Consider the following 12,104-nt stretch of genomic DNA (forward strand, 5'->3'; position numbering starts at 1 on the left):
GTCCATACAAGAAAGTTTTTTCTAATTAATGTGGTTTTATGTTAATCTTATTCATACAAGGGCCAAATGTTTTTTCAGGTCCTAGCGAGCCGTTCATTTAATTTATATCCTTATGGTGGAAAGAACTGCATGTGATTTTGTCTCACAAAAGTTCTGTTAATTTTAACTATTTGTGTTTCCACATTCATGCAACATCCTTTGTTCCTGCACTTGAGAAAAAGAAAAGTGAAGCTACCCCGTCTTTCTTCTCTCCATCTTGTCTTCAAAGAGAGTCAGTCACAACACCTTCAGACTTTCCTCATCCACACCTTGATCTTTCCTTTGTCCCTGTGTTCCTCCTTTTTTTGATGAGGATGAATCCTGACCCAGGGTTCAGTGCTCTAGCTGAAGATCTGCAGTTGCTTTCCTTCACAGCATGATAATATTTTCAAGGATTATTTTCAAAACCTTGTACTACAAACAGTCCAGCCCTCCTGCCTTTATCTGCTGCAGGATACTGACCACATCTCTTCACCCATCTGACCACCATGCCATTCAGGGCTTTTCCTACACCCACTGCAGACCCACTTGCTTTGTAAGTCTTGTTTCCATGGGCAGCCATGAGTGGTGCTGACTTTGCTGGTCTCGGGAAGCAATTAGCTGCGCTTGTTGTTCTGAGGAAGGCATCAGGCTCCAGAGCAACCCCCTGTGGCCCTGCAATGCTGATGAGCCAGCACAGCCAATGTGCTTTAATTCCCACTCCAGCAGGAAGCCATCTCTGAGCTCGGAGCCCCTGCAGGCCCGATGATGTGGGCCAGCAGCAGCCAGGACAGGAGCCCCTGGCCCGTGGCCACCAGCGTGCCCCGCGGGCAGGACTTCAGAGGGATGCTCGGTGCGCCTGGAGCAGCCTAGAGGTGACACGTGTCTGCTCCGGCTGCATCGGGATGGCTTTTGTGAGGAAATAATGAAACCAGGAGCGTGTTAAAGCCCCTGGTTCAGCTGCAGGAGTGGACACGAAGCTATCTGCACAGAGAGGAGGGAAGCAGGTTTTATACACAAAAACACCCGTGCTCAGCCGCCCTTTGAGAAGCGGCTTTGTGCTCTGCCAGGCGGTTACAATGCCCACTTTCTGTTCCCAATGTTAAACTGGCAACCAGCCCACACTCCTCATTGCACCACTTTTGTAGAAAGGAAAGTTGGAAAATGCTCCCAAGCCCTGAACTGCTGGATGGGCAGCTGAAGGCATGGGAATTGATCCTGGCCCCATTGAAGCCAGTGGCAAAGCTCCCGTGGATTTCAGCTGTGCCAAGACTTGATCTGCTGAGAGCAGGCAGTTGAAGAGCCATGAATTACAACACTACTGAGCAAAGTTTATGTACCCTTTTGATGAAAAAGAGTTAGAAATCAAAGTAGAGAGCATCCCAGGCATCCTGAGTGGCTGCTGCGTTACTGAGATGTGACTTAGTCCCAATCTATGTGCTTGCACAGCCAGCCTTGCAGTGGGGTCTTTGGAAGCTGCTCAGATTTGGGTCCATCCGTGTTTCTAACAGCGCTCCCCATAGAGGACTCGCTTCTCATCTTCAGGATTTGCTTAAATGTGTTCCTTTTTTTTCCAGGAGTGATGCAGTAGAGACTGCCCTTGCTCAGTTATCTGTGTGACTAATACGAGCTTCAGACTCCTGCCAGAGCAAGCATTAGTCTAATTCAATAAAAGAAGTGATAAATAATGTTGATGAGTAAGGGTGAAGTCAAGAATCTACTGATGTTAACCTCAGTCTTTGGAGGAGGCTATCAAATAATTTGTAAAACCATTCATGAGAGGGTAACAGTATCAAGAATATTTTGGTGAAAAGCAGCTCCTAGGATGTTGACTCAGTGGTAAAGTTGAAGAGGAGAAGAATACAAAATTTTGTTTTGGTCTGGAGTCTGGCAGAAGCAGAGACATAGGAGGGAGAGGGTTAAGCCACCTCAGAGTACACATATGGAAGCACCAGGAGAAAATGTTGGATGTGGTGATGTTCTGAGAGCATGCTCTGTGGCTTGCTGTCTGAGGGAGATGCTCTGCTTAGTAGGAGCAGTGGGTGAGTGGGAAAAGCACATCCATGATCAGAAAAGATTAGTTGCTTCTTGGAGCCTTTCACTTTTTTTGATGAGCGAAGCAGTTCCATTTGCATTCACCTGCACGGCTCCACTACAGTCACTGGTGTCATGACATGGGATGCAGATTTTATCTGCTGTTGTAGTGCAGGCAGACAAACATCTCAAATGCTGCCTACTCCTTCCAGTATTAACAATAAGCAAAAATCAAACCAGCTTCTCAGAAGCTGGTGGTAGCAACAGGTGAACCATTTTAGGTAGAGCTGAGCCCTGGAAATGGCACACCTCACATGGGAAATGTCAGGAGGGCTGGAGGTTGCCTGCCTTGTATGAGGCTGTAAGTGAGGGGTTGCAGTGAGCAACCTCAGAAATAAACTTGTTGCTGGTTTGCTAATCACAGCATTCCACCATCACACCTGGCCTGATTTACCTGGACAGTTGCATGTTTGGTTACCACTGTCATGCCTTTGATGATGGGAACTAGCAATGCAGTTCTCTTCTGCACAACCTCCTGGACAATGGCAGGTTAGATAGAGGAGCCAAAGAATATATGAACTACTCTCAAGATAATAAACTGTACTCTACAAAAGCAGTAAAAGCCACACTCACTGATGTGAATAGGAATTTCCAAATTGACTTTTAAGGGAAAAGCAGCTCAGCTGATGTGCTTTTGTTCCCCATCAAAACCCATTTTGTGAATAATTTTCCCTTTAATATTGATTTTGACACTTGCAGGTTGTTCTCCACCCTACTCCCAACAGCCCAAAGCAATCAGAGTGGCACAAAATGACTGTTTCCAAAAACTGCCCGGATCAAGACCTGAAGATCAAGCTTGCTGTGCGAATGGATAAGCCTCAAAACATGAAGCACTCTGGGTAAATATTTGTCTTGAACCGAGTTCAATTTGTTTTGCCTGTGTGTTAGAAAATTTCTCTCTCTTAAGATTCTAGAAGAGAAACATTTTCTCAAGTTCACAGGAGATCAGAAGAAATGGAAATACAAAAATGACATAATTTCAGTAATTTATAATGCACTTTCCATATTCTTAGCATACTCTATTATGCATATCAGCCAAGCAGTTTAAATTGTAAACAGTATTCCTCAGGAAATTGCTAGGTTATTTTTTTTCCTCTAAGGAAATAATAGGTGAACTGCCTGACTCTCTATTGAGAATGGTGTAATTTCCTCAATTATTCTGTGTTTCCCTGCCATTGACCCAGAAGCACAGTGCACCTTCTGCTTGAAGCAAAGTCCAGTGTGACAGTCATTATTTATACATAGCACAATTAAATAGCACTTGCCTGGAGTGGGCAGTTGCATGGAGTATGACTAATGATCTGGAAGGTTAGAAGGGAAGCCTCTCCCCTCCAGCCATGAGTGTCAGAGGGTCGAGGCTGATCCCTGACCACCAGCCCTTCCACCTTCGTGCTGTGCAATTACAAATTAGATCATCCTTGGAAAGGTCTAACTATAGCACCATTGGCAAGGCTTTCCTCTGCTTGCTCTTTAGAGCTGAGTGTGTGATTAAAAACCAGAAGCTATCCAGGAAAAAGTCACTGTTTTGATTAACACCTTCTCCAGTATGTTTTTGGTGCTATAAAAGTGACTTTGTTTCGTTTTTGTTATAATTGTGTTTTGATAGATTCAATCCATTATTAGATGGTTTAGATCACTCATCTTTGTTTTAATTCCTTCTCCTCCTCCTCCTGTCTTCTCTGCTATTGAGATCAGAGCCAATACGCACACATGAAGTTTAATTGCCACAGACATGAAAAGCAAGGAAGGACAGTTCACCTGTCATACTTGTTTCCTCGACAGCAGCTGATGGCAACAGGGCTGAGCAGTCCTGGCTTTACTCAGGCTTTCTTCAACTAACATTTGATTTACAACATGCTGTTCAAAACTATGTGGTTTATGATACTAGCTTGCTGTCAGAACTGAGATAGTCTTTCTGTTAGTGTTGGTGGCAATAGCAAAAAACTCAGTTGTCGTCCTGTTTTTGAGCTAGCCAAAGGCTCAATGCCCCCATTAGTATGGCTTGGAATTTTGAGGCTTAAACATTCACCAAGAGCATGTTGGATATTTTCTACCCTAAGAAACCATTACCATAACCAAAAATAATTGTTTTTCTATGTATATGTATAAAGTAATTACAATGATACATAAAACATATTTGTGCTGAATAATATCCTTGTGTTTATTATAATTATTCTGGTGCTGCCACTGTTTTTGCTGGTGTGGATATTACAGTGTCACAGCAGTCACTTCATCACAGAGATTATATGCTAATTTTGAAATTAATTTTTAGAGTCAATCTTTCTTCTGTAGAAAGCAGTACATTCGATCCTCCTTAGCAATTACTGAGTTTGCTTTAATATCTGTAGCCAAGGGATTTCTAGGAGTTCATCTTAACCTGTTCAGTGAAGAGACCTGGTTTAGTCTAGTGGATCCTGAGATCCCAGGCACTGGTTTTGATGTAATAAGTATCCCTCTGTTTGGCAGCTCCCTCAGCCCAGTGGTTTTATGAAGGCTTAAAGCAACATTCAGGATTTCTCTCCCTTAATTATTCCATTGCAAATGTATTCTTCACCCATCCAACCATGTTGTAGGTATTCGCTGGCATTAAAGGGCTTCTAAATTCTGAGCAAGTTGTGAAAGACAAAGAGAGAATTAATAGTGTGTAACATTAAGACACTAGGAGCTTTTTGTGTCAATTTCTTTACAGGTTATTTGTTCAAGCTAGAAATAAACACATCTGTGAACGCTGCATAGCTTAGGAATGTCATTACTCCTGCTTGCACATTAACTTCAGTTTCTAAAGTGCTCTGAAAAGCAAGAGAACAACATATAGTCACTTGTGTACTGAAATCACTTGTTCTTTTCTCCTAGGTATTTATGGGCCATTGGCAAAAATGTTTGGAAGAGATGGAAGAAACGATTCTTTGTCCTGGTCCAGGTAACAGATTTAGCTAGGAGTGATCTTAAATGACAACATGAAATATTTAGGTGTTTCCTCTGGTCATTTTCAGTGCCTTGTAAGTGATGCTGAGCTGTAGTTCTTCATAGGGTGTCTGTTAAGTCATTGGTTTCTTTCTAAATGTGTACATCTCCTCAAGGATATCCCAGTTGCAGACCTCTAGCCAGGAGTTTTCTGACGCATGTGAAAGCTTGGGGAAATGGAGAACCAATTTTAGTGAGGAGTTAATGAGATGAGGAGGAAGCTCTGTCTTGGATGTGTCTTGGCTGGAGATACTTGGGTGTAAATGCTTCCTTTTGAGCCTGCAGGTAATATCTGAAGTCCATTGAAATCTACAGAAGTTTCATCACGGACTCTGCCAGGCTCAGTATATCATTCTTGACACTCATCTTGCCTTCACATTCAGTACTGTCTCCCATTGTCTACAGCTCTCATCCATCATTTTGCAATTACTTTCTTCCTTTTTTCTTTTATTCACTGTCTGCCCTCCCAGTTTCAGTAGACATGTATATTTGGCCATGGTTAGGAATTTCAAGGAAACAGGCGGAAGATGTCCTGTGTGACCTAAAAGGATCTGATCGGTACTTGGAGTGTTATGTTTTCTCTCACGTTCCCAAGGGTTGCTGAAACCACTGCACTGGCCACAGAAGTGTGGGGCTCCAGTTTGAGCAGCTCCACCTTCACACCAAGCTGTTAAAGCCACAGAGTCCTCTTGGATCCATCTTCCCCTCCTGCCTCTCTGGATTCCCCAGAGTATGTTGTCTCCTAGTATGAAAAATAAAATCTTCATGCAGGGTCCTGTGGTGAAAGCACCACAGATATGCTCTGATGGAATAACATGGGATCCAACTGAGATCTTGTGCCACCACAGATCTGAAGTGGTCAAGTCAAGAAGGGTGAAATCCTACTGCTGATGAAGCAGCTGGCAGCTCTGTCACAGAGGGCCAAGATTTCATCTGTGTGTAAGAACTGAGATGGTGTAAACCAGATGCACCGGGCTCCACATTTGGGATGGAGCATGTTTGTGTGCTGGCTTTTCTGTGCTGGTGAGGGGTGGAGTCCACATGGTCTATCTTCTGCTTTATGCAGCTGGTTTGTCTGGTCCTAAACCACCTGGTGTAAGCTGGTTAGTTTGTTTTGAGTTAATTATTACTCCAAGTTTAACTGTGTTGGTAGGAAGCTTCATTGCATTCCCTATTTGTCCATCACTGCTGGTTTCCATAGCACTAAACTGTTTAGCAGGCCAGAAGATCCATCCTGTGGAGGTAAAAGGGGATTTATGATGTGTGTGACCTATTTAAGTAGGAGCCCATTTGGAGAGATCAGTTGAGTAGCTAGTCCAATAACCAAGTATGTTCAGCAGCAACAGTTCACGTGCTTCTTTTGTGTTCCAGATGGGGTCAAAATGGCCAAAGAAGTGGGGGAGTTACTGTAGAGCAGCCACAGAAGATGCCTCTGTTTGCCCAAACAGTGTATTTAGGTGTAGATAAAAGAGGTGGGTTTAGTATCTGTGTAATCCTTTCCTAGAAGCATCTGACTTGCAAATGCACCCTCCATGCAGGGACTGGCCAGGGCCGTGGTGGGACAAAGTGCTTGGCACCTCACAGGGGAAACTGTGAACAGAGGTTTTACAAAGCAGAGAATCCTCTGTCCCAAAATAGCTCCTCTCATAAATTAATCTCTCGATACTCTTGTGTGCAAGGGTTTGCAGGTTTGGACATGGATTCTCTCTCAAGGAGCCTTTCTTCTGGCCTTTCTCTGTGGCTGCAGGCACTTCTCTAGTTTTTGGTTGCTATGTATTCTCCAGCTTGCTGTGGAATTGAAGCTCTCAGAGTTATTCCATGTTTTCTCATGTTACTAGGTCTGTATTTGTCAGTTGGCATATAAGAGGAGAATTTTGCCAGGAAAGCAATTCATTTGAATAAGATGAGCAGACTTTTGCCCCCAGAGAGTCTCTGTAGCCCACCTCAGAAATTCCAGCTGCCACTGCAGCTTCTCTGTTATGTTACCGTTTGCTCAACATTTGGTGCAATGTAAAGTGTTCTGCCGTACATCAAATATAAACAAGAAACACTCTCTATGCAGTCCCTCAGATGTAGCTGGAGCATATTGAACATGTCAGCAGGCAATAAAGATGGAATAAAAATACTTTGCTGTCCGTATGTTTGTCATTTGCTTTTCATGCAATGCAAAGGATGGGTGCTGATACAAACAGGGATTGGCAGCAAAGGTGTTGATGTCCAGGGTGCTCTGAACTCTGCTAAACTGCAGATAGAGAATAACCCTGGCAGGAAGGTGAGCTGGCTTAGTTACATAGGGAGTGGACTAGGAGCAGCCTCTGTTTCTGGAGCTCGCTCATCCACACCAGGCTCCCGTTTGCACCAGAGCCAAGAGGTGGAATGCACAGGATAAAGTCCATCTGGGATGTAGTGGTCTTGTTAGTCTGTGTCACTGCCAGGAGGGCAAGGCTGTAAGTTCAGATAAATAACTAAAGTTTTCCTTTCTGATCCTTTGTCTCTCTCCCTTACCTGTAGCACCTTCTATTGCAGCTCCATCTCCTCTCTCATCACTTGCAGAGTAACCTCCTGTTCCTGTGGCCTCTCCTGCCCCTCTTTCCCCATGTCAGAGGGACGCAGCCTTGGTTCCTTCAGTGCTATTTGTTGCTACTGCTCTGCCTTCTGGTACCAGAGGTTAAGGAGTTCATGGTAAAAAATACTAAAACTCTTGATAACTATCTAAGCAAAGGTGCCAAACTGCTTGGGCGGCACCAAGGAGGAAGGTGTTGATGGAAGTTTGTCTCTTTGTGTCATGATGCCTCTCCGGTATGAACGAAGGCTTTGTGCGTGTGTGGAGGAAAGGGGCTCTGCAGGGAGCATTCCCAGTGCCACTTGGCTTGTGTAAGCCCTGGGGAGAAGCGGAAAGGAACATTAACTGCCTTGTAATTTGGGTGGAATAATCCCTCGCACCTTCTGTGTCTGTGTCGCTGCGAGGGTTGTACAGGAAAAGAGATTTATTTGTTTGGGTGTAGTGGGTGAGAGAGGTTCCTTTGTGCCCGTCCTAGAACTGGGCCTTGCCTCTCCAGCACGGGTGTTGCTGGGTGGGCTTGGTGCAGCCCCTTGGGGAAGGTTTGCAGTGTGGCATGGCTGGCAGAGCCTGTGCAGTGCTCCTCCAGCATGCTGTGCCTAGAGGGGATAGTTTTCTCTTTCAAGTGAATCACAGTCCTCCCTGCACGCTGCCCACCCTTCTCGTAGACACCCTTCGAGATGAGCAGCAGAAGAGCAGAATACTGATTAGATGTAAATTACATGGCAGAGACTCGTTACTTGCCTAATTTTAAATCCTGAGATATGCAGTGTGAAAGTGATGGCAGAATATGGCCCTGAGCTTGGATGGAAATGGTCTGCAGCATCACAAGTGAGGAAAATGCTTCGTAAAGGCAACAGTAATGCCAGTGGCAGTGGTAAGAGAAAGCAATGGAGCAATTTAGGGCAAAGTTCTCTGTGACTGGTTAAGAAAGAAAATGTACATCCATCACAGATGTTGTAAGTGTTTCCTAAGTTGTGATATCAGCTGCCTAAGCGCAGCATCCAAAATTCAGCCACTTTGCCAATTAGACCCTTAATCGTGCAAAAGCTGGGATTTTTGATAGCTGACAGGGCTTGTATTCATTCTTTGCAAGGTCTAATCTGCTGTACTGGCAGCAACACTGTTGTTGGTTCTGGTGGGTTTGCTGGCTTTGCGATAGGAAATTTCTTATCTTGATTCTTAAGGGCAAGTGAATTAATTACATGGAGAGTTCAGACCGAATCTGTTCTTCTCTTGTCATAACCCCATTTCTGTGCTCTGGCAGCATATGGGAAGTAACACTCCATGGTACCTGGATGACATGTCTGCTGAGTAGCTTGAAGCAGTTTTTGGCTGATTGTGTCTGGTGGTGTTTGAAGAATGTTGTTGGAACCAGATCAACTCTCTGCAGATTAAAACCAGTTGCAGTGTCTATGCCTGGATCTATTGTTCTAGCGACAGATTCCCTGAAAACTCATTATAGTTTAGACTAACAGTGACAGTTCCTGCTTTTAGCAAAACTCAACCCACTTGGGATAAAATTAAATGAAGCAAGTGTTCAGTAGTTCCAGATAACCAACAGAATTTGAAAATAATTCAGCAAAAGGGCAGTATACTACACAGTCCTAGCCTGTGGTCCTCAAGTCAAGGTAAATGACCCGTGGCTGGTCCCCATAATCATATTACATCATGTTTTCAGTTGGACCCTAGCTGAGCACTGGGCATAGGTGTTGTTCTGTAGGAAACCTTGAGTGTTGATGATAAATACAAAATGTTTGGGAGCTGCTGCTTAAACAGATGCCACAGTTGATTGCAGCTGGCTGTGGTAGGTCTTGCATGTCCCATCCGTACTCACACGGGATGGCTTCCCACCACGCAGCCCTGCCTGAGGAGAGCACAGACACACCTTCTGCTTGAAGGATGGAGTTAGGACAACTGCTGTGTGCAATTGTTTAGGGCTGAATGGACATGCTAAGATGTGAAAACTGTTGAAAACAACAGTTTTCACATCTTTCACATTCCTCTCTTTCAGCTAGATAATTTCCTCTGCTCATTTGTGTCAAGAAAGGGCTTGAGAGGCAATGTACAGCTGCAACCAGAGGACAAGAGCCTCCCATCAAAGTGGAAAGCTGTATTACAGCTGGCAGTATCTTAGCACAGTTTCTCTCCCTTGGGACAAAATGAATGCTGTTAATCTAGGAAAGGTCCATTTAAGAATTTAACCCAAGTGGGGCAGTGTTATGTCAACAGCAAGAAAGGGGGAGGTGAATGACTGAGCTCGGTGTGTGAGGGATGACAATTAACAGGTTTGAGCAGGATCCTGGAGAAAGTGGTGCTCACTAAAGCAGGAGTCTCTGGTGGGAAAACAAGGACAAAGTCAGGACTGCTTAATACATATCTACTGTATTTCTTAATCAGTTGGATTATATAGCTGGTGACAGAATATGGTCAAGTGCCAAGAAAGTCAGATCTAATTTAGCAGCCTGCGAATAGTGAACTTTGGCATTTGTCTCCTGCAGTCTTGTTTTCCTTCTCCAGAATTTCTTTGTCTTTTTCTCATTTTTCCCCATATATTTTTTCCTTCTGTTCTTTTGTCTCAAATAATTTCTCAAAGCATTTTCCTTTTTTTTTTTTTTTTTTTTGTAATGAAACAGCCAGGCCAGTCTTGGTTTATTTCCCTGCTTTTAGTTTCACTCAGTTCAGCTTCCTTAGATGCTCCTTTCCTGGCCCTCATTGAGTCCTTGGATGAAATCCCAGCTGCCTTGGGAGTTTGCCCTTCACTGGGCAGAGATTTCTTCTGTCTTCCTTCAGTTTCCTCTATCTGTGTTTTTTCCAATTACTCAAACCATTCATCTTGCCCATCCCATCTGCTCGCTCGCTCTCATACTCGACTATGGCTCGGTGTGAACTCAGCAGGCTGTAAGATTAATTTCGGCTATTAACTGTTTCACTTGTCTGGCCACTTCTAAGTGTCTACAGAAAGCAGGCTCTGTAAAGCACAATATTTTAGAGGGCTGATGAAAGGCAAGCTGCACCCTCCACTTGACCTCACAGTGCTGTTCAGATGCAAAGCATGATTGGGACTTACTGAGCTCTCTGGAATCTGGTTTTGTCAGGTTTTGCTTTCCCACTGCACATGAACAGAAGGAGCCACACTGCACTGGTAGCCAGGGCGTCACCTTCTTTCTGACCCCAGGCTATAAATGCTTTAGGCCACAAGATAGGACGGACAGGTTGATATGCCAGTCCTTGAAGGTAAGTAGCTGGAGTTGTTTAGGTGCAGATGCTCTGCATGGCGCTGTTGGCACCTCCTCCAGAGGCCACTGACAATAGCTATCCCCTCCCTCCAGCCTGATCCTAGCTTGCCTCTTGTCAGCAGGCTCTTGGGCAATCCTGAGCTTGGGCTTTGGACTTGAGCTGTGTGAGCACAGAAGAGTAGGATGTGAGCCCTGGCTCATCACACATTGTAGGCTGACCTGTGGGTTTTTCTTAGAGGTCTCTTCTAATAATGATGTAGGGCAACTTCTTCCAAGGGAACCATGTGAGTGCAAACTGGAGAGACCAATTTGCTTTGTATCCATCCCAGGATGGCTCCACTGGAGCCCACTGTCTACATCTGTCTTTTATAACTTTTATCACAAGAAGTATAAACTCTGAAATACCTGCATGTGTTTCCATACATTATTAGTGTTGTGTTGGAATGGTTGGCTTATTGATAGGGATGGAGAATATTTTCTGGGTCTAGAGATGAGAACAATTACTTGTACATGAAGAAGAGCCTGAAATTCAGACCTCACGTTCAGGATCAAAGAGTAAAAAACTGAACTACTGAACGGATTTTACCTGTCGCTACAGAGTGTGCACGAGAGGAAGAAAACATTCTTTGTATTTATGTTTTCAATCAGTGTCAGCGTAGTTTAACACTGACTCATTTCAGGATTTAAATTTATCACGCAGCCCCTGAAGTTCAGGCTGTCTAACACGGAGACACCAAATCCTCCCGGTTGAGATGAAATCTCTGGGATCTTACTGTAAATAAAGCACATACAAGAGTTTCTCCAGGAGATGGCAGCAATATACTGCAAGTGCCACTGAATGAACGCTGCAGGAATCGTCTGAATGTTGTGCTGCGGGGCACTGGGTTATTTATAGCTTTATTCTTGTTAATCTTTTTTAATTCCTGTGTTGCTGGTACGGTGGTGTGCATTCAAAGTTCATAGCACAGAATAGGCACGGGTGTGCTCCTGCTATTGGTCTGTTACTTGTCAATCTTTCGTCAGTGCTGGTAGTTTTAAGGAGGATGCAAGATGCTTAAAGCATCACTTTTAGTCTTAACTCCCACAAATGTGTTAATGATAGGGTTTATTCTTAGGTGGCTTTTGGAGCTGTTCCTGGAGGAAGGCACGGTGCAGGCAGGGCTGCTGGGAGCAGGCTGGCTGCGAGCAGAAGCCCGTAGAGGGCAGCAATAAACCAAGTGCTGGTTGGG

At 44.3% G+C, this 12,104-nt stretch overlaps 1 protein-coding gene across 11 annotated transcripts in view; it reads left to right on the plus strand.

Moving 5' to 3' along the window:
• The window catches only part of CADPS (calcium dependent secretion activator), a 215,961-nt gene that overhangs the window by 102,183 nt on the left and 101,674 nt on the right, over nt 1–12,104 (plus strand). For all 11 annotated transcript variants that reach the window (XM_051627715.1, XM_051627722.1, XM_051627717.1 and 8 more), the window contains exons 8-9: nt 2,812–2,951; nt 4,966–5,032. In XM_051627715.1, coding sequence (XP_051483675.1) covers nt 2,812–2,951; nt 4,966–5,032 — 207 coding nt within the window. The remainder of the gene's footprint in view (nt 1–2,811; nt 2,952–4,965; nt 5,033–12,104) is intronic.

Source organism: Apus apus, chromosome 9 (genome assembly GCF_020740795.1).
Source record: "Apus apus isolate bApuApu2 chromosome 9, bApuApu2.pri.cur, whole genome shotgun sequence".
NCBI classification, from domain to species: Eukaryota; Metazoa; Chordata; class Aves; order Apodiformes; family Apodidae; genus Apus; species Apus apus.